Genomic DNA, 25104 nt, shown 5'->3' with positions numbered 1-25104 from the left:
ACCAGTGCTCTCGGAACCCCCTCCACCTTTCTCGAGCTAGCAGCAGGAGCTCAAGGAGGGCTCAACACTTACCAAGCCACTGTGATCCTAGGGTCCAGATAATTGAGTTTGGAGGTTCCCAGGGCAATCTGTTTATTTTCCTCTCGGTCTGTGGCTTGAACTTCCAGCTTCATCAACTGTTCCTCCAGTCTCTGAACAGCCTTCTTCTTTGACTCTACTACCCTAGAAGAATAGCAAAGTCCTCAAGAACCAGGCCTGGGCTCTAGACAAGAGCACACTGTACCCATCCTGCCACTTTGAGTCAATAAAAACCCTAGTATAGAGATTTCCAAAAGACATTTCTCAGAAACCATCGAAAAGCCAGGGCCCCAGGGGCCCTGACAGATGCTGCACACACTTTTCTCTACCAGCCCCAACTTTCACAATACCAGGTACATACTTCTTCGTCTTTGCATCCTTCATGACCTTGGCGTCAGCCTTAGCACTTTTCAGGTCTCTCCGGGCATCTGCTAGCTGTTCCTTCTTGGCATCAATCTAGGGGAAATAATAGTGGTAAGATTATGAGCTGTAGAGGAAAAATGGCTCCACCTGAGAAGGTGAAACCAAGATGTTATCTGGACCAGGCTGTCTCTGTCAGTGGTTTGTCAGATAAAAAAAAAACAAGGGTGGCTTCATGAAGGCAGGGAGAAGATGCACAAGGACTAGTGAATTCAACTATTTGTTCTTCAGTGATCTGGAAAGAAATAAGGGTTTTACAGGGCAGTAACCTAGGGGCTCAGGGAAAGGAACCCGCTGGGGCTGGGAATCTGGGTGCTGATCTTTCCATCAGAGAACACTCTGCTGCCATACATCTGGAAGGATGGCTACAAATGACAGCTGTTTATCAAATAGATCCTGTGCCAGTTCTTAGCTTTCATTCTAAGAACACTGTAGGAGCTCCTCTTTAGGAAGCTGAAGCAGGATACTTGCATCTACTGGGCAACCCCAGCTCGTTCCTCAGATCCCACCAGTACTCTGGGAAGGCGGTGCCAGCTTCTCAAGGAAAAGGGATGCACTGAAGAGAGTACTCAAGGGGCTACAAACTGGCAATTAAAAGACACCCAGGAAGCCAAACAGCTCAGCCAGTCTGTCCCAAACCAGGACACGGCAGGGCTTAGCTTTGGCATTCTGTTTTTAAAAGGAGAGAGGTCACCAGGCGCGGTGTCTCACGCCTGTAATCCCAGCACTTTGGGGAGGCTGAGGAGGGCGGATCACAAGGTCAGGAGATCAAGACCATCCTGGCTAACATGGTGAAACCCCGTCTCTACTAAAAATACAAAAAATTAGCCAGGTGTGGTGGTGGGTGCCTGTAGTCCCAGCTACTCGGGAGGCTGAGGCAGTAGAATGGCATGAACCCGGGAGGCAGAGCTTGCAGTGAGCCGAGATCATGCCCCTGCACTCCAGCCTGGGCAACAGAGCGAGACTCCGTCTCAAAAAAAAAGGAGAGAAGTCTGAGGTGGGAAGGACCTTAGTTGTCACTCAATGGATGTGAAAACACTTTTAGCTGTGGAGCTTTTTTTCCCATGTGAACTCTCATGGAATCCATATCTATAAGGGAACAGACAAGGGCAGTTTCAGCCTTTCTTGCTTGTTAGAATCTTTGAAGCACCCCTGGTGAATCTAAGTTCTTCTCAGATTCCTGCTTAGAGACAGCAGTGGATAACAACATGGAGCTAGAGCCCCTGTCAGTGAGCTCACGCTACTCGGAGGGCAGGAGACCCCCATACCTATGGTCATCTATGTGAGGTGAAGACAACCTCTACGGAGTAAATAACATGTCTGACACACACTGGGCTGCTCACTGAACCTGGAATTGTTTGTTGTTAGATACACACAGCCCAAGATTGGAAACAGAGGCCACCATTGTGAGAGGATCACTAAATATGTTTTACTATGAATGGCTTACTTCCAACATCTATGTTGTCCAAAGCCAAACTGAGGGGACTGATTCTATATACAAAAGCATCACAGACACCACTAGCCAGATTCTTTTTAGGATAGAAATGTAGCAAACCACGATCTTTTAACCATTTCTGTGAATGCTAAATTGGCAGGCCATGTCAAATTCTCTCAAAGCATCAAAGACTCCATTGATTCACTTGGCAAACAGGGGCGTGTGTTTGCTTTGTGGGCACACAGGAGAGGAATCCTGGGCTTGGAGGGCTCGTCTGGCAGGCAGCCTGGGCTGCCCAAACCCGGTTCCAGAGCGAGAGCAACAAAAGACCTCCTCATGCTCCTGGGAGGGGTTTTCCTGAATTAGGTAAACAGCACCTGAATATTCATGCTTTTATTTCTGGCTTGTAATGATAACATGAGGAGAATAAACAATTCCAGATGACCAGCATTTAACAGAGTGGCAGCAAATGTGAGCTGCTAGGATGGGCCGTCTATAGAGTTCTTTGCCTGCCAATCATATGATCCAAGGAATCAAAGGTCTACGGATGTATACTCATTCACTGTGGACATGTACATCTCTTCAAGAAAGCCAGATGGCATCTGTAGCATAAATTATAAGTTGTGTGTACCTTTTGAACCAGCTGTATTACTCATGGGTACTTATCTTAAGGAAATCTCAACAAATGGAAAATATTCTGGGCCTTAAAATGCAGTCTCATTCCACAGTAGTAGTTCTTAAACTCCAGTTGTACAAGTATAGAATTCCATGAACTTGGATGAGAAAAAATCTATAATTTCAATAACCTCTTTTTGGAACTTATTTATATTTATTTTTAAATTTTTAATACAGACAGGGTCTCACTATGTTGCCCAGGTTGGTCTTGAATTACTCAGCTCAAGTGATTCTCCCACCTCAACCTCCCAAAATGCTGAGATTACACGTGTGAGCCACTGCACCCAGCTTCTAGCTGAAATTTAGTATTTCTTCTTCAGTTATGAATATGGGGAACAAACCATAGTAATAGCAGCAGCACTTATGACTTTATCATCAATAGATGTTAGACATTTTCATTTCATATTTGAATTGCTGCAGAAATCTTAAAGTATCATTGATATTAATTAATTACTACCTTGAAATTTACTACAGGCCACCTCAAGACCTTAATAAGGAAGCACATCTATTATCGGACTTTAAAATGTATTTTGATAACTGTATTTCAATATAATTTGTTTCCTTTTTAACCCTGTGTATCTGTTCTATAATGAAATATCTGCAAATTCTCACTGTGGACCACCATGTTAGGATGAACTAGTTATGAAGTCACTGCTAACACAAAAATGTTCATCATCAAATGTTAAGTGCCTTATGGTTTAAAAGCTCAGTACCAGGCGGAGTTAGGAGGAGGAAAGAGGCTCAGGGACAAGGAATAGCACCTATTTGCACACCAGTCTTTCCCTTTAGGGCAGCAAGTTGTCTGGCACACGGCCAGTATTCAACAGATGTTTGATGATGAACTATATAAAAATATGATTCATGTGGAATGCGTAAAAATAAAAATAGCTATGCTAGGATTTGAAAGACTTTAAATATATAATTGTTTCATCATCTTTTCAATTTGAAACAATCTAATTTGGAAATGGCTGTATTTCTGGGCTGTGGCAAGGAATTATGAAGACTCTCTTTAAATCCACTTTCCTCATGTACAATAAGGACAGTAATTAGCAATTAGAATGTACACCAAAGTTAGTTTTTCAAAATAGGGAGTGGCCAGTATAGAACTTCTATGCGTAGAATAAAGATTTCTTGAATAATGGATACTCTGATATTCAGTATCTTGATCAGAGATTAACTACTATCATATTTCCATTTGTTTATCTTTAGCATAGACCTTCTACAACAGACCCAGCACTGGCCTGCTGATATCTCAGCCCTGAATCCTCTCATTCGCAGATAATCTGCCCACAGCAGACACAGTTCCCTTCATTTTATCCAAGATACCTTAGTTTGCAAGTTCATCATAGACTTCTCAAAAGTTTTTGGTGGTGCCCTCTGATGGTTACAAAGAATTGCAACAGCTCGATTGGCACGGTTATAAGAAAGGATCTTCGCTGGGATGTTCTCATCCGCTGTAAAGAAAGGAACATGGTAGCAAGAGGGTCAGTTTGTACACCAAAAGTGAACACACAGTATGTCTTCCCCCAGTGCCTCGTCCCCATGATTTTGCTGGCCCTTATCTTACTCAGATGATTAATTCAAATTGCCACCAAGGACTAAGGTCAAAATTTGAGTCAACAGTCTTAAGAAAATGATAGTAGGAAGTTTATATGTAAGCTTGGCCTGGGTAAATTCCTATCACAAGAGGAACTCTGAGTCTAGGTAATATAATAAAATCTACACCTTTCTTTTTACTCAGGGAACTTGGCTAGGGACCCTTCATCTCCTTGCTTCCTCCCCACCCATATGCTCATCATAGGTGCTGCTGATATTACTATGGTTTGTTGCCCATATTCATAAGTTCTATACTGGCCACTCCCTACCTCCCCACCTCTCCACCCAATGTAGCCAGAACAGAACGAGGAATTGAAGGGACGTTAAAAGTTTAAAAATTTTGGCTGGGCGCGGTGGCTCACACCTGTAATCCCAGCACTTTGGGAGGCCGAGGCGGGCGGATCACAAGGTCAGGAGATCGAGACCATCCTGGCTAACACGGTGAACCCTGTCTCTACTAAAAATACAAAAAATTAGCCGGGCGACATGGCGGGCACCTGTAGTCCCAGCTACTCGGGAGGCTGAGGCAGGAGAATGGCGTGAACCCTGGGAGGCGGAGCTTGCAGTGAGCCGAGATCGCGCCACTGCACTCCAACCTGGGCGACAGCAAGACTCCGTCTCAAAAAAAAAAAAAAAATTAAGCCACAGTTGGTAGTATTATTATGGTTATTATTATTATTTTAAAGATAGCGTCTCACCCTGTCACCCAAGCTGGAGTGCGGTGGTATGGTCGTAGCTCATTACAGCCCTAAACTCCTGGGCTCAGCCTCCCAGGTAGCTGGGATGACAGGTGCACACCGCCACACCTGCCTAATTTTTAGAAATTTTAGTAGAGACAAGGTCTCACTGCATTGCCCAGGCTGGTCTGGAACTCCTGGGTTCAAGTGATTCTCCTGCCTCGGCTACCCAAGTGTTGGGATTACAGGTGTGAGCCACTGCACATGGCCTGGTAGTATCTTATTTAAAAAGAAAAATTAAAAATGCCATCCAAAAAAATTGTTTTTATTTGTATAGTGTGGCATTCTTTATACCACCTTAAAATACTGACCCTCAACATACCTACCTCTGGCTTTTCTGGTTCATATTCTAAGGCCATCTGATGTATTTACAGAGGGCAGTGGAAATTCAATAGTGACTGGGCTCCAGGAAAAAAAAAGCCCATGGATCTTGATGATAATATTCTAAAAATCAGCTATAGAAAGTATCTACTCTCTTATGGGAAAAAAATGACAGAAACCTCAAGGAAAGGACTTGTTCCTGTATTTTTCTGGTAACCATGACAACTTTACTCTCTCCAATTTAACAGAACATCATAGCACTGTCTTCACTCTGTGGGCTTTTAAGTAATATATGTATAAAACACAAATGCAGGCATTTTTGTAGCAGGTGAAAAGCTGTCAGCATTCCATGAAATTCATCTTGAAGTTGGGGTGGGAAGGGGGAAACAGCATTGATCCTATGTTTATACTACAAAGCATTATCTCGCTACTAGAGGTCTAAAGGGAAAAAGTGTCTGACCACAATGGTAGGGAAAAAAAGTAGAACTGACTCTAGGACTTAGATAAGCAAGGTCACCGGATACCATTAGTAGGGGTGTGGGCCCTATCTGGCCAAGCAATACTTACGGGCTGTGAGTTCTTTTAGCTGCTGCTGTAGCGTGATGGAGGCATTGTATGTACGGAATACCTTGGCTGTCAAGCCCTCCATGAGATCCTGAAGATGCTTATTCAGAATACCAGTCTGGAGGAGACAAAGCAACAGATTTAGGTCAAAGCTATACTACCTGCTCCTTCTGGCAGCCCTAGGAGTAATTTATGCCAGTGCAGTCACAATCTTGTCAAGTTTATTGCCCTACAAGTGGGAAGTTAGGGAAAGAGGAAAAGAATTCCAGAATACAGGGTTACATGATGCCTCTCTATGAAGTATTTCAGTCTTTGTGTGTGTGTATGACAGGGTCTCACTCTGACACCCAGCCTGGAGTGCAGTGGTACAATCTCGGTTCACTGCCGCCTCCACCTCCCGGGCTCATGCAATCCTTCTGAGGCTCCTAAGCAGCTGGGACTACAGGTGTGGACTACCACACCTGGATAATGGTTTTGCCATGTTGCCCAGGCTGGTCTCAAACTCCTGACCTCAAGGGATCTGCCCTACTTGACCTCTCAAAGTGCTGGGATAACAGGCGTAAGCCACCAAGCCTGGCCCAGGTTGGTGGGCTTAACAAACCAATAAAGCAAATTTGTCCTTCCCTATTAAGATATCAGGGACAGGTTTTGGGTCTCCAGCAGGGGTGGCTGGGCATCCAGTGAAGGGAAAGCTCTGCAGGAGCAGGGAAGGATAAAAGGTAGGGCTCATCTACCCCCCACGCTGAGTGCTTTAGCAGTTGTTCTGCAGCAGATGTGTCTTCTCTTGACTACAGATTCACCGTGGACTCAGAGGGAGGAAGAGAGAGTGTATGGGATGCCACAGAGCAGGCCAGGCTAAAGGGAGAGCCCAAGTCATCTGCCAGCAACCCTCCCCTTTAGGTACTGTGAGGCTCTGGCTGGGACTCCCTTCAACATTGTGTGCTTCGTCTACTCACATTGAGTCTATCAAAAAGATCATCCTCGGGCTGCTTGTTCTCCATAAATAGTTGTAGGTTCTTAAAAACCTAAAAGATATAAGTGAATCCTAATTATTACTCTTGAAAAAAATCCTAACTTTAGAAATAACCCCAAACTTAAAGAAACTTGCAAAGAAAAAGGCACAAGGAACACGCATATATCCGTCACCGAGATTCACTGTTAACATTTTGCCCCATTCATCATTTGCACAGTGCGCATGTATGCTCACTCTCTCCATGTGTATATTTACAGATATATATACATAATTGTTTGTTCTGAGCCATTTATAAGCACTTTCTTATAATATGGTCCTAAAGTACATTTATAAGTACTTACTTATAATATGGTCCTAAACATTTCAGTATGTATGTTCTAAAAATAGATATTCCCTTACATTTACACAGTATCAGCTTCAAAAATTTACATTGATACATACTGTTATCTAATCTGTCCAGAGTACTTCCACAGCCAGCAAAACCTGATTACTGATTATGGTGTCCTTATGAGAAGAGGTGTCTTTATAAGAAGAGGACTGCTGGTGGGCTGGATTATTAGGATCCTGCACACTATAAGTCTCTGGTTCAAGCCCAATACTATGGAAAAGATTAGGTTGGGACTACAGAGCTGTAGTACCCTCTTCAGTGATGGGCTCAGAGATCTGGGGACTAACATTAACCTTTCACTCAGTCAGGAGTTGGAGAGAGGCTGAGCAAAGATGAAAAGTGACAAATGTACCACATGACCAGGGGATACTAAGATATAGTTAAATCATATGCTGAGTTTGCTCTAAGGGCCTATTCTACAGCATGCTCCATTGAATACTGCTATAGGAGAAGGCCACTCCTTACCAGGAAGGTAGCACAGGGCGGAACAGTGACTAAAAGGAGGTACACAAGATATCAAATAATACCTCTCCCCTCTTTCAAGTCATTTATTTTTATTTATTTTAATTTGAGAGGCAAGGTCTCACTATTTTGCCCAGGCTGGAGTACAGTGGCTATTCACAGGTGTGATCACAGCACACTACAGCCTCAAACTTTTGGTCTCCAGTGATCCTCCTGTCTCAGCCTTCTGAGTAGCTGGGTCTACAGGCATGTGCCATGTTGCCTGTCTCAAGTCACTTTTGCTGGTGCCCAGCAAAGTGCAAAGCACACAAAAAAGCAGTCAACCCATGCTTGTTGAATAATGAAAAACAAGTCAGACAGTACAGGTACATTAACTTACTCGTTTCTCAACAGGGACCTTGTTATAGTATCTGATGGAGTCCTTCCCGAGGAAGTCAAACTCTACCACATATTCCTGACCATCCAACTCTGGGTGTAGATTGATGTGCTCCACACGAAGTGAGCAGCAACCCACAGTGTCCGCTGTTTCTCCTTCCTCCTTTTCATTGCCTGCTCTCAGAGCAAGCTGCCCAGGAAAGAAAGAAAAGATAAGCATGAATGGAAGAGACATGATCCTTACACAATTTCGTTTTTTTTTTTTGTTTTTTTTTGAGACAGAGTCTCGCTCTGTCGCCAGGCTGGAGTGCAGTGGCGCAATTTTGGCTCACTGCAAGCTCCGTCTCCCGGGTTCATGCCATTCTCCTGCCTCAGCCTCCGAAGTAGCTGGGACTACAGGCGCCCACCACCACGCCCGGTTAATTTTTTTTTTTTTTTTTTTTTTTTTTGTATTTTTAGTAGAGATGGGGTTTCACCACATTGGCCAGGATGGTCTCGATCTCTTGACCTCGTGTTCCACCTGCCTCGGCCTCCCAAAGTGCTGGGATTACAGGCATGAGCCACTGCGCCCAGCCTTTTGACCCTTATGCAATTTCTAGGCATCCAAAACAGAAGCCTCCCAATTCTGTTTGAAGCCACAGCATCAGTCAGCATGGCCTGGGAACTCTGGATTCTGCAGTGTTACTTCCTCCCCCACTCACTATGAAATCTATAGGGATGTTAAATATTCATGCTCCTTTTCTTTCTATTCTGTCCTCTGAAATAGGGATGGAGAAAAGGAAAAAAAAATTAAATAAGGCAGCAAATGAGGGAGTGCTGCTACTCTGGGCAATCAAACTCAAAAAGCTAGTGTGAATTTTGAGACAATTCAGAACTTATGTTAAAATACAAGACTGGGGGAAAAACATGAACTTTTTTTTCTTCTCGTGAGTACCAAGAAATTGATCTCCTCTAGAGCGTGGTCTTTAAAACTATATAATGGTGATACCTGCATGGTTTATTTAAACAATTTTATAAGTTATAACCAACTTTCTAAAGGAATGAAATAGAGTTAAAAAAAGATCAGAATCTACTGCTCACAGTAAGGCTAAGCATTGTTTTGTGCAACTTTTGATTCAGTTTTACACACAAATATATGTGTGTTGAGTTGTGATATACAGTATGTGGCACAGGGCCTGGGGCAGAGCAGAAACTCCCTTTGTTAAGCTCAACACTAGACAATGCCGATGGGAAGATGCTCTCACCTTGTCGATGAAGTACAGGGCTACAGCTCTCTGCCGGACTTTCATCTCTTTGGACTTCCAGTCTTCTCGATACTGGTTCCGGATCTTGTCCACACATTTTTTCAGCCGCCGAGCAGTCTCGTATTTCTGCCAGTCCTTCTCACCCTGTAAAGACCCAAACCCAAATGTAGATTACTTTGGGACAGTGTAGTAAAGACAGACTTTGAATATAGCCAGGCAAGGTGGCGCAAGCCTATAATCCCAGCTAGCTAATAGGGAGGCTAAGACACAAGAATTGCTTGAACGCAGGAGGCAGAGGTTGCAGTGAGCCAAGATCACGCCACTGCACTCCAGCATGGGTGACAAAGCAAGACTTTGAACAAAAGAGCAGGAACTTGACCTTAAGCAAACGTAAAAAAGAATAGTACTGAAGAGAGAGTTTGGCACATTTAACCTGTTAAGAATGCACATTGTCCCATCTCACTGCCAAGCACAACTGACTTCTAAGGCTTTCCCAGAAGAAAGTTTCTAGCTCTAATTCTGTAAAATGTTTATGTTCCTGGGAAAAACCCACATGAGATGTCCCAAAAACTAACTTCTGTCAACACAAAGCACATAATCACCCCCATTCCCACATCAATTTCACAGCCTTGCTGCCAACTCTGTGACCCAATAGCAGTTTTCTACCAGGACTGAATTCCATTAAATCTAAGTGAATTCCATTAAATTACAGTGTGGTGGAGCTGTCAAAGAAGCAGAACCAAAGACTACAACATGTAATTACTAAGGACACAATGACTTCCAGGAACAGCCATAATTATTCACCATTTTCTAACTTCTGCATTTAAAAGCATTTCTTGATGAGATTGAGAGAAACTATGTTTCTGGGAAGCCTTTAAAAAAATAAGAGCTTTTGGTGGAAGGGTTAAAAGTTGATTCTAAACCCAATGAAGGGTTACTAAAACCGTGTGAAAACTGAATCTAAACAATAGTGAAGAAGACTTCTCTACCAAGCTGAATGAAAATAGACTCACAAGCAAGAGCCAATTATGACAAGTGAGAAGGGGAAAAAAATTCAAGAAATCCAGAAGCAGGGAATTACATAAAACAGCATAAAACAGACTAGATGACATAAACATAGAGAAGGAATTTAAGAATCCAAGAATCTCTGCTCTTAATTTCCCCACCCGCAACAAAGGAAAGTGGTAGTGATTTCTGCCCACACATGCCTGGTTCCTGACTATGACGTGGACCTGTGGTCCTTGAGACATAAGACTTGTGGTGAAGATAACCAGCCTTTCAGCCTGGGCAACAGAGCATGACCCTATCAAAAAAAAAAAGGGGGGCGGGGGGTGGGGTGGGGGCGCAACCAGCCTTCTGGGTGTGCAGAAGCATGAGATACCTAGAGCAAGAATGTCTTCCACTTCTCAATCCTAAAAGTACTCAGAAATTAAAAGCTTACACAGTTAAGCTAAGGAGTCATCTGCACTCTCACATCATGTGTACCAGTGTTATGCACTTGTTTGGCTACAAAACAAGAGTTTCAGTAACTACCTGCTATCATGGGTGGGTGATTTAGTAGTTGGTGACACAGAAAAAATACCTAAGTCTTAGTACATTTTGACATTTAACAGGGTGAATAAGAAAAGGTGAGATATAAGCTGTCCTCATGCACAAGTCAGTAGTAAATCTCCATGACAACTGTTCTTACACATGCACGGAAAAACTGGACACAAAAGGCTCACCTTCAACAGTAGAGTACCCAACTCTGGAGTGGCCTCTTTCCCCTCACTCTAGTGCACATGGACTACCAAAGCCTGTCTCAAAGTCCCCTAGGGTTACGTTTGCTCAGTTCCTTAGTCACACCACTGGAATGTAAGGTAGGAGTCAGGTAAACGAGATTTAGAAAAACCCAACCCGCACGTCATTCACAGGATACTACCAGACCAACTTTTCTTCACAGGCTGGCTGGGCTTCTGCACCAAGGATCTAGGATTCTCTCAAATAAGCTGAGATGGAGGTAGAGGCAGAAGCCACCCCGCTTAGATCCAGCAGGAGATGGCTGGCCTCCAAGAAGTATGCTTGTCCCTGCAGTGTTCAATGCCCTGAACAAGCTTTCTTGACTACTTTTAGAAAATAAACTATCCACCTAGGTCTTCCAGGCAAGGTCTCACAAAACCATCTCAAGAAGACAAGGAATCCACTGGAGAAGGCTGCCTTTGACCACCTCTCCTCTTTCCCTAATTCAATCACACTTCAGTAATGGGTAAAAATCTAATTTAACTGATTGTAGATGACATTCTTTGGATGACTTTTTTAAACTAGTAGGCCCACTATGTTGTCTCTCTAATATAGCTGCTATCCATTCAGCAGAGTGGTTGGGTGGAATCAGGATCTGGATTCAAGATTACAAAGTTGGGGGTGAGAAGGCAAATTGGATTCTGTTTTCTAGTAACTTTCTCAGACGTTTGTAATGGGGAAGAGGACATTTGCCAGTATTCTTACATGACTATTTCCCTTCTCAGTCAATCTCCACCAAGCAACCACTGATCCTTCAATCTGATTACTATCATCATGGATAAATTTTGCCTAGTCTAGATTATATAAATAGAATCATACAATATAGACTCCTCTGTCTGCCTTTTTAACTTTTTTTTTTCCCTCTGAGACAGCGTCTCGCTCTGTCACCAGGCTGGAGTACAGTGATGCAATCTCGGCTCAGTGCAACCTCTACCCCTCAGGTTCAAGCGATTCCCATGTCTCAGCCTCCTGAATAGCTGAGATTACAGGTGTGCGCCACCCTCGGCTAATTTTTGTATTTTTTTGTAGAGACGGTGTTTCGCCATGTTGGCCAGGCTGGTCTCGAACTCCTGACCTGAAGTGATCCACCCGCCTTGGCCTCCCAGAGTGCTTGGATTACAGGCATGCACCAACCGCACCTGGCCCTTAACCATGTTTTTAAGATTCATCCATGTTGTTGAATACATAAGTAGTTCCCTTCTTAACTGCTGATAAATATAGTATATTCTATGACTATACCATAATGTGTTATCTATTCTGGGATGTTTCCAGTTTTGCACTCTTATGAATAGAGCACTGCTATGAACATTCTTGTACAAGTCTTTTCATGGATAAATGTTTTTATTTCACTTGAGGTAAAAATACCTAGAACTGGAATTCGTATCTCCCTGTGGTTAAATCTTCACTCCACTGATAATTAGTGATGTCGAGCACTCTTTCATTTGCTTATTTATTGACCATTCCTGTATCTTCTTTTGTATAGTATATGTTCAAGTCTTTTGCTCTTTTTATTATGCGGATGGGATGTCTGTCTTTTTATTATGGAGCTATAGGAATTCTTTGTATAGTCTGGATATAAGCCCTTTCAGATAAACATGTTGCAAATATTTTCTTTTAGTCTGTAAATTCTGTATTTATTTTAGCAGTGTCTTTTGTTGAACATAAATTTTTAATTTTAATGAAGTCCATTTAGTCAATTGTTTCTCTTGTTGGTGTTTTTCTGTCCTAAGGAATCTACTCTAAGGTCATATTCAACCGTGATATCACCTACAAGCTTTAATATTTTAGTCTTCACACTTAGGTCTATGTTAGTCTTACTAATAAATAGATTTAAAACGTTTTGAATTTTATACCAAGATGCCAGGCTCAGAATATATATATATTTTTAATGAGCTTGTGTCTTATTTTCTCTAATAGAACTCACCAAAATGAGAGCTTCCCAAGATGAATATTGTAAAGATACTTTCCTTCACATTTAGCCCTTTAATCCCTAGGTGGTTACATATAAAAGGTTGTAAGCACATACATTTTTGGAACCCCACAGAATTCTAGACTCTAAAGAGAAAAAAGGCAGAAGTGTGTATTTGGCACTGAGAGTATTTTAACAGGACTAAACGCAATACGATGTCAACATTGATCCTAAAGTTTGCTGTACTGCATTTGAAAGAAAAATCATGATGATAAATTCTGTTTGTAAGGTTAAGGCTGGTTTGAAAAAACCTGAATTTTACTAAGGGCTACTTTCCCTGGGTTGTGAGAGCAGGTAATGCTTCCAAACTTGGCAGTGGATTGTACTTAGCAGTGAGTACCCATAAGCAGCCTTTTTGTAAACTCCTAGATTATGCAGGATAAGAAACTCCTGGGTTATCTGGAATCAGAGTTTCTTTGGTTGAAACTGCAGGTTCCAGAAGGCTAGCTGTCATTCCAATGCTATTTCAGATCCTACGGGCACCAGGCACAGAGTGGGAGAGAAAGAATGGAAATACGCTTGCAAGATGTCTGTGTAATCAAAATCCTGGGGGGAAAAGCAAAAACAAACTGGGATGAACATAAAAAGATACAAATGAGTTCAGGACAACCTTTTCAGTACCTAGAGCAAGTGTTATTGTGGTTCTCAAAAATCCCAATCCTTTCAATGACCTTTGAGGCTAGAAGTAGTGTAACTGTGACAATGACTGCAAGTAGGCCAATCCAAGTTTCCAGAAAGGGGGCAAAGACAGGATACCTAAAAAGAACACACTTCAGCTGTTCTACAACTTTGTGCTTTTTACCCCTGAATGATTCCTTTAATTTTTTAAATTGTCGAAAATTCATAGTTCACATCATGCTTGTGCTACATTTCTTGATAGAGCACAGATGGGATACAATGATACACTATTATGTGAGGGAAGTAAGTAAGTAAAATATAGACACAAGAGTAAACAAAGACGACTCTTAGAATAGGAGACATCTCTGGAGGCTGAGCAGAAATGTGTAGAACAAAAGCATCATGATGGCAGCTTCCCATATAGCCGACCTAAAGCCCTCCATGAAGTAAAACCACCAGTTACCACCCCTCAACATTCTACTACAAAAACGTATCTGTTATTGACTGCTGGGTCACAGTAAGTCATACTTTAATTATGTTTGCTCCAAATATGTAGCAATGTAAGGGCTCTAGGCTGGATGTGGTGGCTCAGGCCTACCCAGCACTTTAGGAGGCTGAGACAGGAGGATCACTTCTTGCTCCATGCAAGAAGGGGGGACTTGAAGTCAGGGGCCTTATTAGCTTGGGCTGAGCTGGGCTAAGAGACTCCCTCCAAGACAAAAAGTAATGAACAGAGAAGGAGAAGAAGGGGAAGAAAAGAGAACAGTACATAAGCAAAAAACACCTCCCAGTTAAAAGGGCTTACAAACAGAAATTTCAAAAGACACAAGGAAAATGGCTCAGAAAAACTGCCAACAGTAATTAGCACATGAATTCACTTCAGGTAACATTTTATAGAACAATCTTACAAAGACTTTCAAGTGAGTATGTTTAGTATGCATAAAAAGATGTAAAATCTAGAAAGAACATGAAATTATAAAACAAAAATGAAACAAAATCAGATATAAAATTAGAAATTTTGAAAACAAAAAGTGGTAATTGAAATAAATTATAGATGGAATAAATTGTAGATTAAATATAATTAGAATTAGTGAATTGGAAGTGAGTGCTACAACTCACCCAAAATGAAGTATTCCCCTGAACTTAAAAAATCAGACCTAAAGAGACAAACAGTATGAAAATATAGTTTAAAAAAGATGTCTAGATTGAAAAGTGTCAACACTCATCTAACAGGACTCTAAAAAAGAAGTACAAAAGGAATGGTCTAGAAGTTATGGAAGAAATAATGATTGGTAATACTGTAGGATAAAATACATTAGTCGTCAGATTAAAAGTCTATCTATAAATACATATATATCCCCGGATACAGCATAGTGAAACCAGAATCTTCCCTATAAGACACTTTCTTGACTGGAGAAAAGACAGACTATGAATTAAGATGAAAATAAAGAAATTTTCAGGTAAACAAAGGTGAGTGAGTGCCATTGTTGGGTCTTCACTAAAGAAACATTAAAGGGTGTATTTCAACAAGACAAGAAACCCCAGAAGGTATGAGATACAAGAAACACTGAGTATAGCAATTAATAAAACATTTGGCTGTGACTGCTGCTGTTGACTAGGGAAAGGGTTAGGGTTTTATGGATAATTGTGTTTAAAAATAAAAATTAAAACTTAAATATGAAATATATGAACTGAAAATGAAGAACTGTTTTTATAGATAATTAAATTATCTACATAGAAACCCCAAATGATAGACACTTTTAGAACTAAGAGTTCAGCAACCCTGAACAACTCTGAGCACCTCTTGTATCTGCTGCCAGATACAAGACCAACACCCCAAAATTATAAGCATTACCACTTCAGGAATAACCAACAGAAACATAATGGAAAAAAATCTCATTCACATTAGCAATAAAAACTATAAGATCACTTAAAAATAAAAATTTTTTAAATGTAAAACCTTTATGAAGAAAATTACAAAACCATATTGGTGGATACATTCAAAAGACATGAATTAATGGAGAGGTATAACATGTTCGTGAATTGGAAACTCAATTGTATTGTCAATATCTTTCTCCATTAATCTATAAATGTATTGCAATTCCAATAAAAATCTCAATAGTTTTTATTAGAATTTGTTAATCAACAAGTTTATCAACAGTTTTCATTAGAATTTGACAAGTTTATCTGAAAGTTAATATGAAACAGCAGAGGGCCAAGAATAGCCAAAGCAATTTTGAAGAATGAAACAAACTTGTCCTACTCAATAGACTTTATAAAGCTACAGTAGTTAAGACAGTATGCTACTGATGCAGAAACAGATACACAAACTAATTAAAGAGGACAGACAGCCCAGAAACAGTCTGACATATATGTAGATATATCTGATATACAAGAGAGGAGGTAATACAACTAAATAGTTCTGTGACAACAGTTTACTCATTTGGAAAATATATTAGGTTTCAACTTCATCCCAATGCAAAAATACATTCTAGTGGATCTAAGACCCAAATGTAAAAAGCAAAACTTTAGAAACATTAGCAAGGATATGGAAAAAGAGGAATACTGTTGTGGATGGGGGTGGGAGGGGAGGGAGGAGGAGAGTAATGATGTAAATTGAAGTACTTAAGAGAACAATTTGGAAATATCTAATAATGTATAAAACAAATTTTCATCCATATACACAAGAAACATGTGTTTCTTCCAGCACTGTTTATGAGGGCAAGAGACTGTATAACAACGCTAAATGCCTCTTAACAAGAGAATAGAGGCAGGGTATGGTGGCTAACACCTGTAATCCCAGCACTTTGTGCGGCTGAGGTGAGCAGATCACTTGAGGTCAGTTCAAGACCAGCCTGGCCAACATGGTGAAATCCCATCTCTATTAAAAATACAAAAATTAGCTGGGCATGGTGGCACACGCCTATAATCCCAGCTACTCAGGAGGCTGAGGTACCAAAACCACTTGAATCCGGGAGGCAGAGGTCACAGTGAGCCAAGATCACGCCACTGTACTCCAGCCTGGGTGACAGAGCGAAGACATGGTCTCAAAAGACCAACAACAAAAACCAACAGAATAGATAAGTTTTTATGATATAATAGAATACCATGTAACAAATAAAATGGATTAATTAAAAGTGTAGGTTAAGATAATAAAACCACAAAATCAAAGCTGGAGAGGAATAAACAAGTTGCAGAATGATCCCAGTAACATACCTAATTTAAAACTAAAACCTGTTTTTATTTTACAATAGGTTGTACAATATGTCTTTAGCTTACAATAGTTTACAACATATTGTAAACTAAAAACAAGTTTTAGTTTTAAATTAGTATGTTACTAGTGTGTTACATATTGTAAAATTACATAGTTTATGAACACATAAATATACTGTAAAAATACAAAAAATATGTATGAGAATAAAAAGACCGAGTTCATAGTAATCTATAGGGAAGAAGGTGAATGGTATACAAGTGGCTTCAGCTATGTTTATCAGTATCTTTTATGAAATAAAACAATTGAGCACATAAGACATAATTTTAAGATTTTACAAAGCCAGATGGTGGACATACGAGTGTTCATTACGTAATTATCTATTCCTGTATGTTTGAAATGTTTCACTAAAAATAAAACCCCTAATATTTGTATCTACTTTTTTTAAATCTAAAAAGAGAATGCTTCTTCCGCTGGCAATATAAAGTTAAAAATTATTCAAGGCACTATCAAACCCCAACCTTTGAAGATCTCACTATTCTGCTAAGTACAAGACAGCCTAAAAGAGAACTGAGAGCAAGCTCAAGAAATCATTTCTTTTTCTCCTAATGGCACCACTTTTCCAGGCCTTTAATGACTCCTATTGGGATCCCATTGCAGTTCAAGTCAGGCACTTTCTCCTGAGCATAAGGTTCAGAGTCTAACTCTGGGTGACTTTTAGGTTCACTACCATGATCATCATCCAGAAACTTGCACAAATGTCTATTGTGTATAGCAGTTAGCTGGATATTGTCTGGAATAAAATTGACTGGCTCTCTGCTCTTGAGGCATTTCACCTGCTCTATCTAACAAGGATCTCAGCCCTCAGAGAGGCTCCAACAATTAATTAACTCTAATCCTTACCCGTACAAGTACTCAGCATACATTATGTATCTGTCACCTCTCTCCATCCCCATTGCCATCATTTGTCTTAAGTCATCGCTGTTTCTTGCCTGGAGTATGCAACAGCCTCCCATTGATCTCTCTACTTCTTGTTTGTGTCCAATCCAGTCTCCGCAGAGCAGCAGTCAGAATGATCAATTATGTAACGAGTTTCCAAAATACAAATCTGGTGTCATTTCCCTCTTTAAATCCCAGGTTGGTGGCTTCCTTTTAAACTTAAAGGCCCTAAAACTTGCCCAAGATCCAACAGCTAGTAACTCTTCAATCTTCTTAGAGCGTATGCTCCTCATGCTCTCCTGTGACATCCACTGCTAAATGTGGCCAGCTTTAAATGCCATGTTAAGGAGACTGAGCCCTTAAAGGACTTTGAACAGTGGAGTTGTCTTGAACATAGCTTCATTTCAGCAAGATTTACAGGCATTATATGTAAATTACACCAGTAGATTTACACTGCTGTAAATGCTGCAAAGGAAAAGTACAGGGTGCCATCTGAGAGTATACCGGGGTACCTGATCCAGCCTCTAGGATTCAGGGATGGCCTTTCTGAAGAGTTAACATTTAAGATGAGATTTACAGGATGAATAGGATTCTATCCCTGGAAAGAATAGGAGAATGGGTGTTTCTAATAGAGAAAATAAAGTAGCCTTTTGAAATCCCAGAGGTGAGCAAGAGCTTGGTCGTTCTGAGGGAAGAAAGAGGCAGGAGAGGAAGCTATATAGTAAGGCCAGCCAGATCTTCAGGTACTAATTTAAAAAAATTTTTTCTTTACATTATCCTTTAAATGTTACCTCTTCAGAAAGGCCATCCCTGAACCCCAGAGGCTGGATCAGGTACCCTGGTATACTCTCAGATGGCACCCTGTACTTTTTCCTTTGCAGCATTTATAACAGTTTATATTTACTGATGTGATTTACATATAATGCCTGTAAATCTTGCTGAAGTGAAGCTATGTTCAAGACACTCCACTGTTCAAAGTCCTTTAAGGGCTCAGTCTCTTTAACATGGCATTTAAAGCTGGCCACATTTAGCAGTGGATGTCACAGAAAAGCATGCAGAGACTGAAGATCTAAGTTACATTCTAAGAAGATCTAAGTTAGAGTTACTAGCCACTGAATCTTGGGCAAATTTTTGGGCCTCCCAGAGACTAAATTTACTCATCTATAAATGGTGGCATTAGTTTATGTACGCGTGGTATGCTTAAAAGATCCAAATGTTAACTTATGTGCAAATGTTTTTAATAGTAACTCTGTTATTTTGATCATTTTTAAGTTGTGGTAAAATACGCATTGATACCATTTACCACTAGTGACATTTAGTAGTATATCCACAATGTTGTGCAACTGTCACCACTTGATAATTCTTTTTATCACACCTTTTCTCAACCCCTATCCTCAACATACTCTGCTTACCACCCTCCCCTTTGTCCACGACACAGTTCTCTCTTGTTTGAAATACTACTTTTAAGACCCAACCATAACCTACTTTTCTTCATAAAGTTATTGTTGATCTCTAAGGTGCTGCAAATAACTCCTCTGTTTATCTAATGCATTTTACTTTTATCTTTCTTCTAATACAACTGAATTCTTACCTGATTTGCCCACCAGCCTATAAGTTCCTTAAGGGCTAAAACTATTATTTTTCTGCTTTTGTAGCCATATATACAGCTTTGCGATACTTCAGAAGAGGAATACATGTTTCTTTAAATGACTAGTCTGCTCAACATAAGTGTTCGCTTTCTGATTTTGTACTTATCTAAACTACAAAAACTACATTTTATTTTTATTTATGTATTTAGTTATTTATTTGAGACAGAGTCTAAGTCTCTTGCCGAGGCTGGAGTGCAGTGGCATGATCTCGGCTCACTGCGACCTCTGCCTCCCAGGTTCAAGCGATTCTCCTGCCTCAGCCTCCCAAGTAGATGGGATTACAGGCACCCACTACCACGCCCGGCTAATTTTTGTATTTTTAGTAGAGACAGGGTTTCGCCATGTTGTCCAGGCTGGTCTCGAACTCCTGACCTCAGGTGATCTGCCCATCTCGGCCTCCCAAAGTGCTGGGATTACAGGCTTGAGCCACCACACCCAGCCAGAAAAGTATATTTTATAATTGGAGAAAATATATAAACAGGTATTTTTCATTAGAAAAGTAGTGATATACAGAAGAACACAGGGCTACAAGCCAGAAAATGTACAGTTTAGTCTTGCCTATTCACATAGCCTTTTCAGCTGTGGCTTTCACATTTTAACAGATGTTATAACCTATGAACGAGGATCAAGAAGGTCTTTAGTCCCAGGTCTCCTGCACATAAAACAGTTAACAGTCTACATAGAACTAATTCCTTGACTGTGTTTTTGTCTCTGTTAGGTTTATATTTCATAGTATGTTGGAGGGAAGAAGTTCGTGGGACTCTCCAAAGCTAGATATACGTAGCTATCTGGCAAACAAAAACTGATTTCCCCCAAGGCAGTTATCTCCTTGCAATAACACTATCAATAAATAACAATGCATAGGTATGTAACATAGTTTTATGATGTGCTTTCACACGCATTTCATTTGGCCCTGGTGAACCTACCCAGATGAGACTGCAGGAAGCCAGAAGTATGTAAGACATTAGATTTTACAACTTGTTTCAGGATATACAGAAATTACATTCCCTTCTCATAACCAAGAGAGGTGAGGAAGTAGAAGACATCTGCAGAGGCCAATATACAACCACCATACTTCAACACATTCTGACCACTGGACGTTAAGCAACATGAAGGCAGGGCCTGTGTCTATCTTGTTTACCAACATAATTCCTAGCACCAAATGTATACTGTGTGGGGCACATTTGGGATTTCAGTAAATATTTGTGAATTAATAAATAAGATTACAATGTGACCAAAAAAATGGAGGCACTGTAGGAAGATCACCATAATGCTAACTATGAAAGTACTTGCCTTCTTTCAATGGGGAGGATTTTTAATTTGTCAAAGTGATTCTAGAGGACGAGAACGTTACATTTCAACAAAAAAAGGTTATCAGCACCATGAACCAGTGCAGCTCTCAACTATCCCCTTACCTTGATTCGTGAACTAGGGTTAAGCATGATGTATTTAATGGAACCTTGGATGTTCTCTGTCCAGGAAACCAGCCAAGTAACCTTGTTATCATGCCGGACTTCTTTCCACTTATGTCCTGGAGGAGGAGAAGGAACCTTGGCATCTCTGGAAATAACAGAGCACGAGGATAGTGAAATAAGATGTGAGGAATAATTTCACCTTTCATGACCCCAAGTGGACCTATCTGCTGAGCATAATTTTCCAAGTTTCCTTCTTAACAGTCAATACAGTAGTCCCACCTTATGCATGGTTTTACTTACCCTCAGCCAACTGTCATCCGAAAATATTCAATACAAAATTCCAGAAATAAACATTTTGTAAGTTTTAAATTGCACATCATTCTGAGGAGCATGATGAAATCTCTTGTAGTCCCACCTGGGATGCGTGAACCATATATACAACATACCATGCTGTATACGTCACTTGCCCATGGGTAACCTAGTAGCTGCCTTATTTATCAGGTTGACTTTAATGGTTTTACATTGCTTGTGTTCAAGTAATCCTTCTTTTACTTAATAAAGGCCCCAAAGTGTGAAAGTAGTGATGTTGGCAATTTGGATATGCCATACAGAAGCTGCACAGAGTGCTTTAAATGAAAAGGTGGAAATTATCGACTTAATAAAAAAAACTGTATGCTGAAGTTGCTAAGATCTAAGGTAAGAATTAACCTTCCATCTGTGAAATTGTGAAGAAGGAAAAAGAAAGTCGTGCTAGTTTTGCTGTTGTGCCTCAGACTGCAAAAGTTATAGCCACTCTATGTGATAAGTACTTAATAAAGATGGAAAAGACATTAAATTTGGGGGTGGAAGACATCAACAGAAATGTGTTCCAAGTGACAGCAATTGGGTCGAAGTTGCAGGCATCCACTGGGGGTCTTGGAACATATCCCCTGTGGATGAGGGGAGACAACTGTACCTCAAAAACATCTGGAGACCTACGCATGAAATACTGTCCTGCTCTTAAGTATCTCCCTACCCAAACAGTCCTGTGTAACCTGGGAAATATTCCCAAGTACAATAAAGGACGCCCTCCACCCCCTTTTTGGCCCATAGGATGAAGTGTGAGCTCACTTGCTACAGTTGATGATTATATCCTCGGGCATGATTCGTCTCTTCAGCATGCCCATCTTGGGGTGGTTGCCGCGGCCACGGAAAAGTCCAGGAGGCTCTATCTTGAAGTTAGCAATCCTCTCTTTGTGGTTATCCATAATACAGAATCCATATTCTTTCAGTAATTTTTCATTCTCCTCTTTGATTTTCTGGAAGACAGCAAGAAAGTACTCAAAATAGATTCAGATTGCTGTTCTCTACTAATGCATTTTATCTCTTGTGGGAGACTAAGTCAAGGTAGAGGAAAGTCTGAAAAATCACTAAAAAATAAATTCAAATAAAGGAAAACCTCTAGTGGTTTTCTCAAACTTAAATATCATAAAATTCCCCAAAAAGATCTGCCTATAAGGATCGATTTCAACTAGATTCAAAACTTAAAGGATATATGTTTGTAAATGTTATTTGGGTGTTTTTAAATGTACTTTAAAAATTCATACTGTTTTACTGAGTACTATCAAAACAGGAAATGGAGAAGAGTCTCTGATAGAGCCTCATAAAAGAATAGCTCAAGCCATTTAATTAAACAGCAGTTAAACAGCTTAAAAACGTGGGTTTTTAAGCTCAGACAGATCTGTCACTAATTTTTTTGTAGGTATACAGGTATATACACTCTATACTATGATCCTTGCTCCAAAAAGGTGAGGGATGGTGGGGGAGATTTTGAGCCTTCTTACCCTCTATTGACTCTTTGCGTTTTATATACTTATTGATTCAGTTTAACTAAGTTGTGCTGCCTTGTGGGTGGGAACAGATTCAGACCTTGCTGGCAGCAGGTGTCCTTGGCAGAGGCTCTGACAAGGGGATGTTTATAAAATCTATCTTTGGATCAATATTCTAAGAACAAAGCTCCAAAGTGATCTTTTAAGTTTCAAAATGCCCCTGAAGTAAATAATATACTAAATTTCACTAACTTGGAATATTGAGGATAAGATTTACCTGAGACACAAAGTCTGATGCAATTAACATTCTTATAGTAATGCATTAATTTTTAAACTAGTGACCAAATAAGTACCATGAAACAATGAGTTATATAAATACAATGGTCTGAATTACGTAAACACGCAAGTCCTTTAAAATACTGAAACTACAGGAATTTGAAGTGCAAAGAATTCCTTAAAATCCTTAACTTCTGGACTTCCGATTGGAAAAAATGAAATTCTAGCCTGGATTCCTTTAGTTCAGGGGCTGACAACTTTTTCTAGATAGAAAATATTTTAGGCTTGAGTGCCACACAGTCTCTTTTGCAACTACTCATCTCTGTCATTGTTGCATAAACACAGCCATAGATAATATGTAGACAAGTAGAGGCAGCTGGTTCCAATAAACTTTTTTTTTTTTTTTTTTTTTTTTTTTTTTTTTACAAAAACAGGCAGCCTGTAGAAGAAAAATGACATCCCAGCTGGATACCAGAAAGATCCTTCAGTAATGAGGATGGCCAAGGCTGGAAGATGGAGATGGATGAGCATCACAAGATTCCAGAGTAAAATAGATCAAAGAGCAGGGAGGTACATGGCCAATATGATTTCATCTGTCTTAAATCCTTAATATCCAGTAGCCACTGTGGGACAGGTCTGCCCGTCCTTAATTACTATATTATTGGCTGGAGTTACTGACTGGTTTTTAGGTCACTGAAGCACCAAGATTCCTGTACAGAGCTACTGAGCAAAGTACTTGTTCACAATTTTCAGTCTAACTAAAACTTTTAAGAAAATTTAGACTTTGAGAATTCTAAGTCTTTAGCATAGAATGATGTGAAATTACTGATGTTAATGTTGTGTCATAAGAACCAAGAAGAAAGTTAAATGAACCAATCACAATTCCAGAATTCTCCAGAGGTTTAATAAATTCTGTAGTACCAGTTTCTCTTCCTTGCTCATCTGTTTCCGAGCTTCCGTCTGGGCTTTGAAATACTGGCTCATCTGGGTAAAATCACATTTGCTTAGGTTGGTGATAATATTCTTCTCTTCATTAGTCATTTCCTAGTGAAAAGAAAATGGGGAGATGAAAGAAAAACAACGAAAATACACTAATAAGTCCTTGGGTTTCTTTGCAAATACACCCAAGCACCATTTTTTCAGTCAAAGGTTTCTGGAAGTAGCCAATCTCAATTAATGAATTTTGAAAAAACAAAAAAATACAGTTGTATTACTTCATTATAAAATATGTACTTACTAATATTAAAATGTTTTAAAATGACTTATCATGGAAAAAAATGAATTCTTATGTGGTTTCTTAGACTCCGTGGCACACAGCCCCCAGGCGTTATGAATACAAGTTTGAAATCCCATACTGATTCTCTCTTGGAAACATTACCCCTATTCTATTCATTTATTAAGTCTGCTTTTTCTGACCTAGTTCAGGAAGTAAACTTTACTGCTGCCTCTGTCCACATTATCCAAATTGAGAATAATGAGATTTTTAAAAATCACCTAGGCAAATATAGTATATGTGGTTTCAAGAGTAGAAAGTACCTAAAATAAATGAGCAAGAATTAACAGCGAGAGGGACATCAGATTAACATTTCTTTTGCAACAGCAGACACGGGGCAGTCCTGCAGCGACAAACTTTCCTGTGCGCAACTGGAGTTGAGGTTTTCTGTTTGGCCTAATCTGATAACCCCCTACCTGCCATCACATGAAAGCCAATAGCAAAGATATACAAGTACTCTTGTTGGACAGAAACCCTACATAATATAGTAAATGAAGACAAAAAATACGCAAGTTTAAATGCAACAAAATCCATAAAACTCAAATTTTACATCAGGAAATGTTTTGCAAAATGATAATTTATTACTTAGTACTTGATTGTTTTGCAAGGTACTAGGATATTAACACATGGGCTACAGTACCTTTCTCCAGTCTTTAAAGAAATTTTTCCTAAATATTTCCTTGGTAGTATATTCATGGTCGAGCATTTTTGCAAAGAACGTAGCTACTTCCTCTGCTTTGGGGCTCAGCTTCATGACTTTACCTAGAGAAAAAAGTGGTTCCAAAAAGTGAGGTATAGTATTCATGTTCTAAGCATAAATACCCAGGGCTAGCGAATTCTCTTTAATAATGGTTTGCCTTCTCATGGTATATAAAGGTCTGGTGACACATAGTAGCAAC

The 25104-nt window shown here is 40.0% G+C and overlaps 1 protein-coding gene across 3 annotated transcripts in view; it reads right to left on the bottom strand.

Moving 5' to 3' along the window:
* TOP1 (DNA topoisomerase I) overlaps positions 1-25104 on the bottom strand; it is a 96087-nt gene that overhangs the window by 2260 nt on the left and 68723 nt on the right. For all 3 annotated transcript variants that reach the window (XM_514649.7, XM_063802509.1, XM_063802510.1), the window contains 11 exons: positions 24846-24967; positions 23854-23976; positions 21959-22146; positions 20849-20993; positions 9269-9412; positions 8029-8214; positions 6783-6851; positions 5830-5944; positions 3935-4062; positions 440-534; positions 73-222 (listed from right to left, as the gene is read on the bottom strand). In XM_514649.7, the coding sequence (XP_514649.2) occupies positions 73-222; positions 440-534; positions 3935-4062; positions 5830-5944; positions 6783-6851; positions 8029-8214; positions 9269-9412; positions 20849-20993; positions 21959-22146; positions 23854-23976; positions 24846-24967 (1465 nt within the window). The remainder of the gene's footprint in view (positions 1-72; positions 223-439; positions 535-3934; positions 4063-5829; positions 5945-6782; positions 6852-8028; positions 8215-9268; positions 9413-20848; positions 20994-21958; positions 22147-23853; positions 23977-24845; positions 24968-25104) is intronic.

This window comes from Pan troglodytes, chromosome 21 (assembly GCF_028858775.2).
Source record: "Pan troglodytes isolate AG18354 chromosome 21, NHGRI_mPanTro3-v2.0_pri, whole genome shotgun sequence".
Taxonomy (NCBI): Eukaryota; Metazoa; Chordata; class Mammalia; order Primates; family Hominidae; genus Pan; species Pan troglodytes.
The sequence above is the reverse complement of the archived record's forward strand: the minus strand, read 5'-3'. Positions and strand labels throughout refer to the sequence as shown.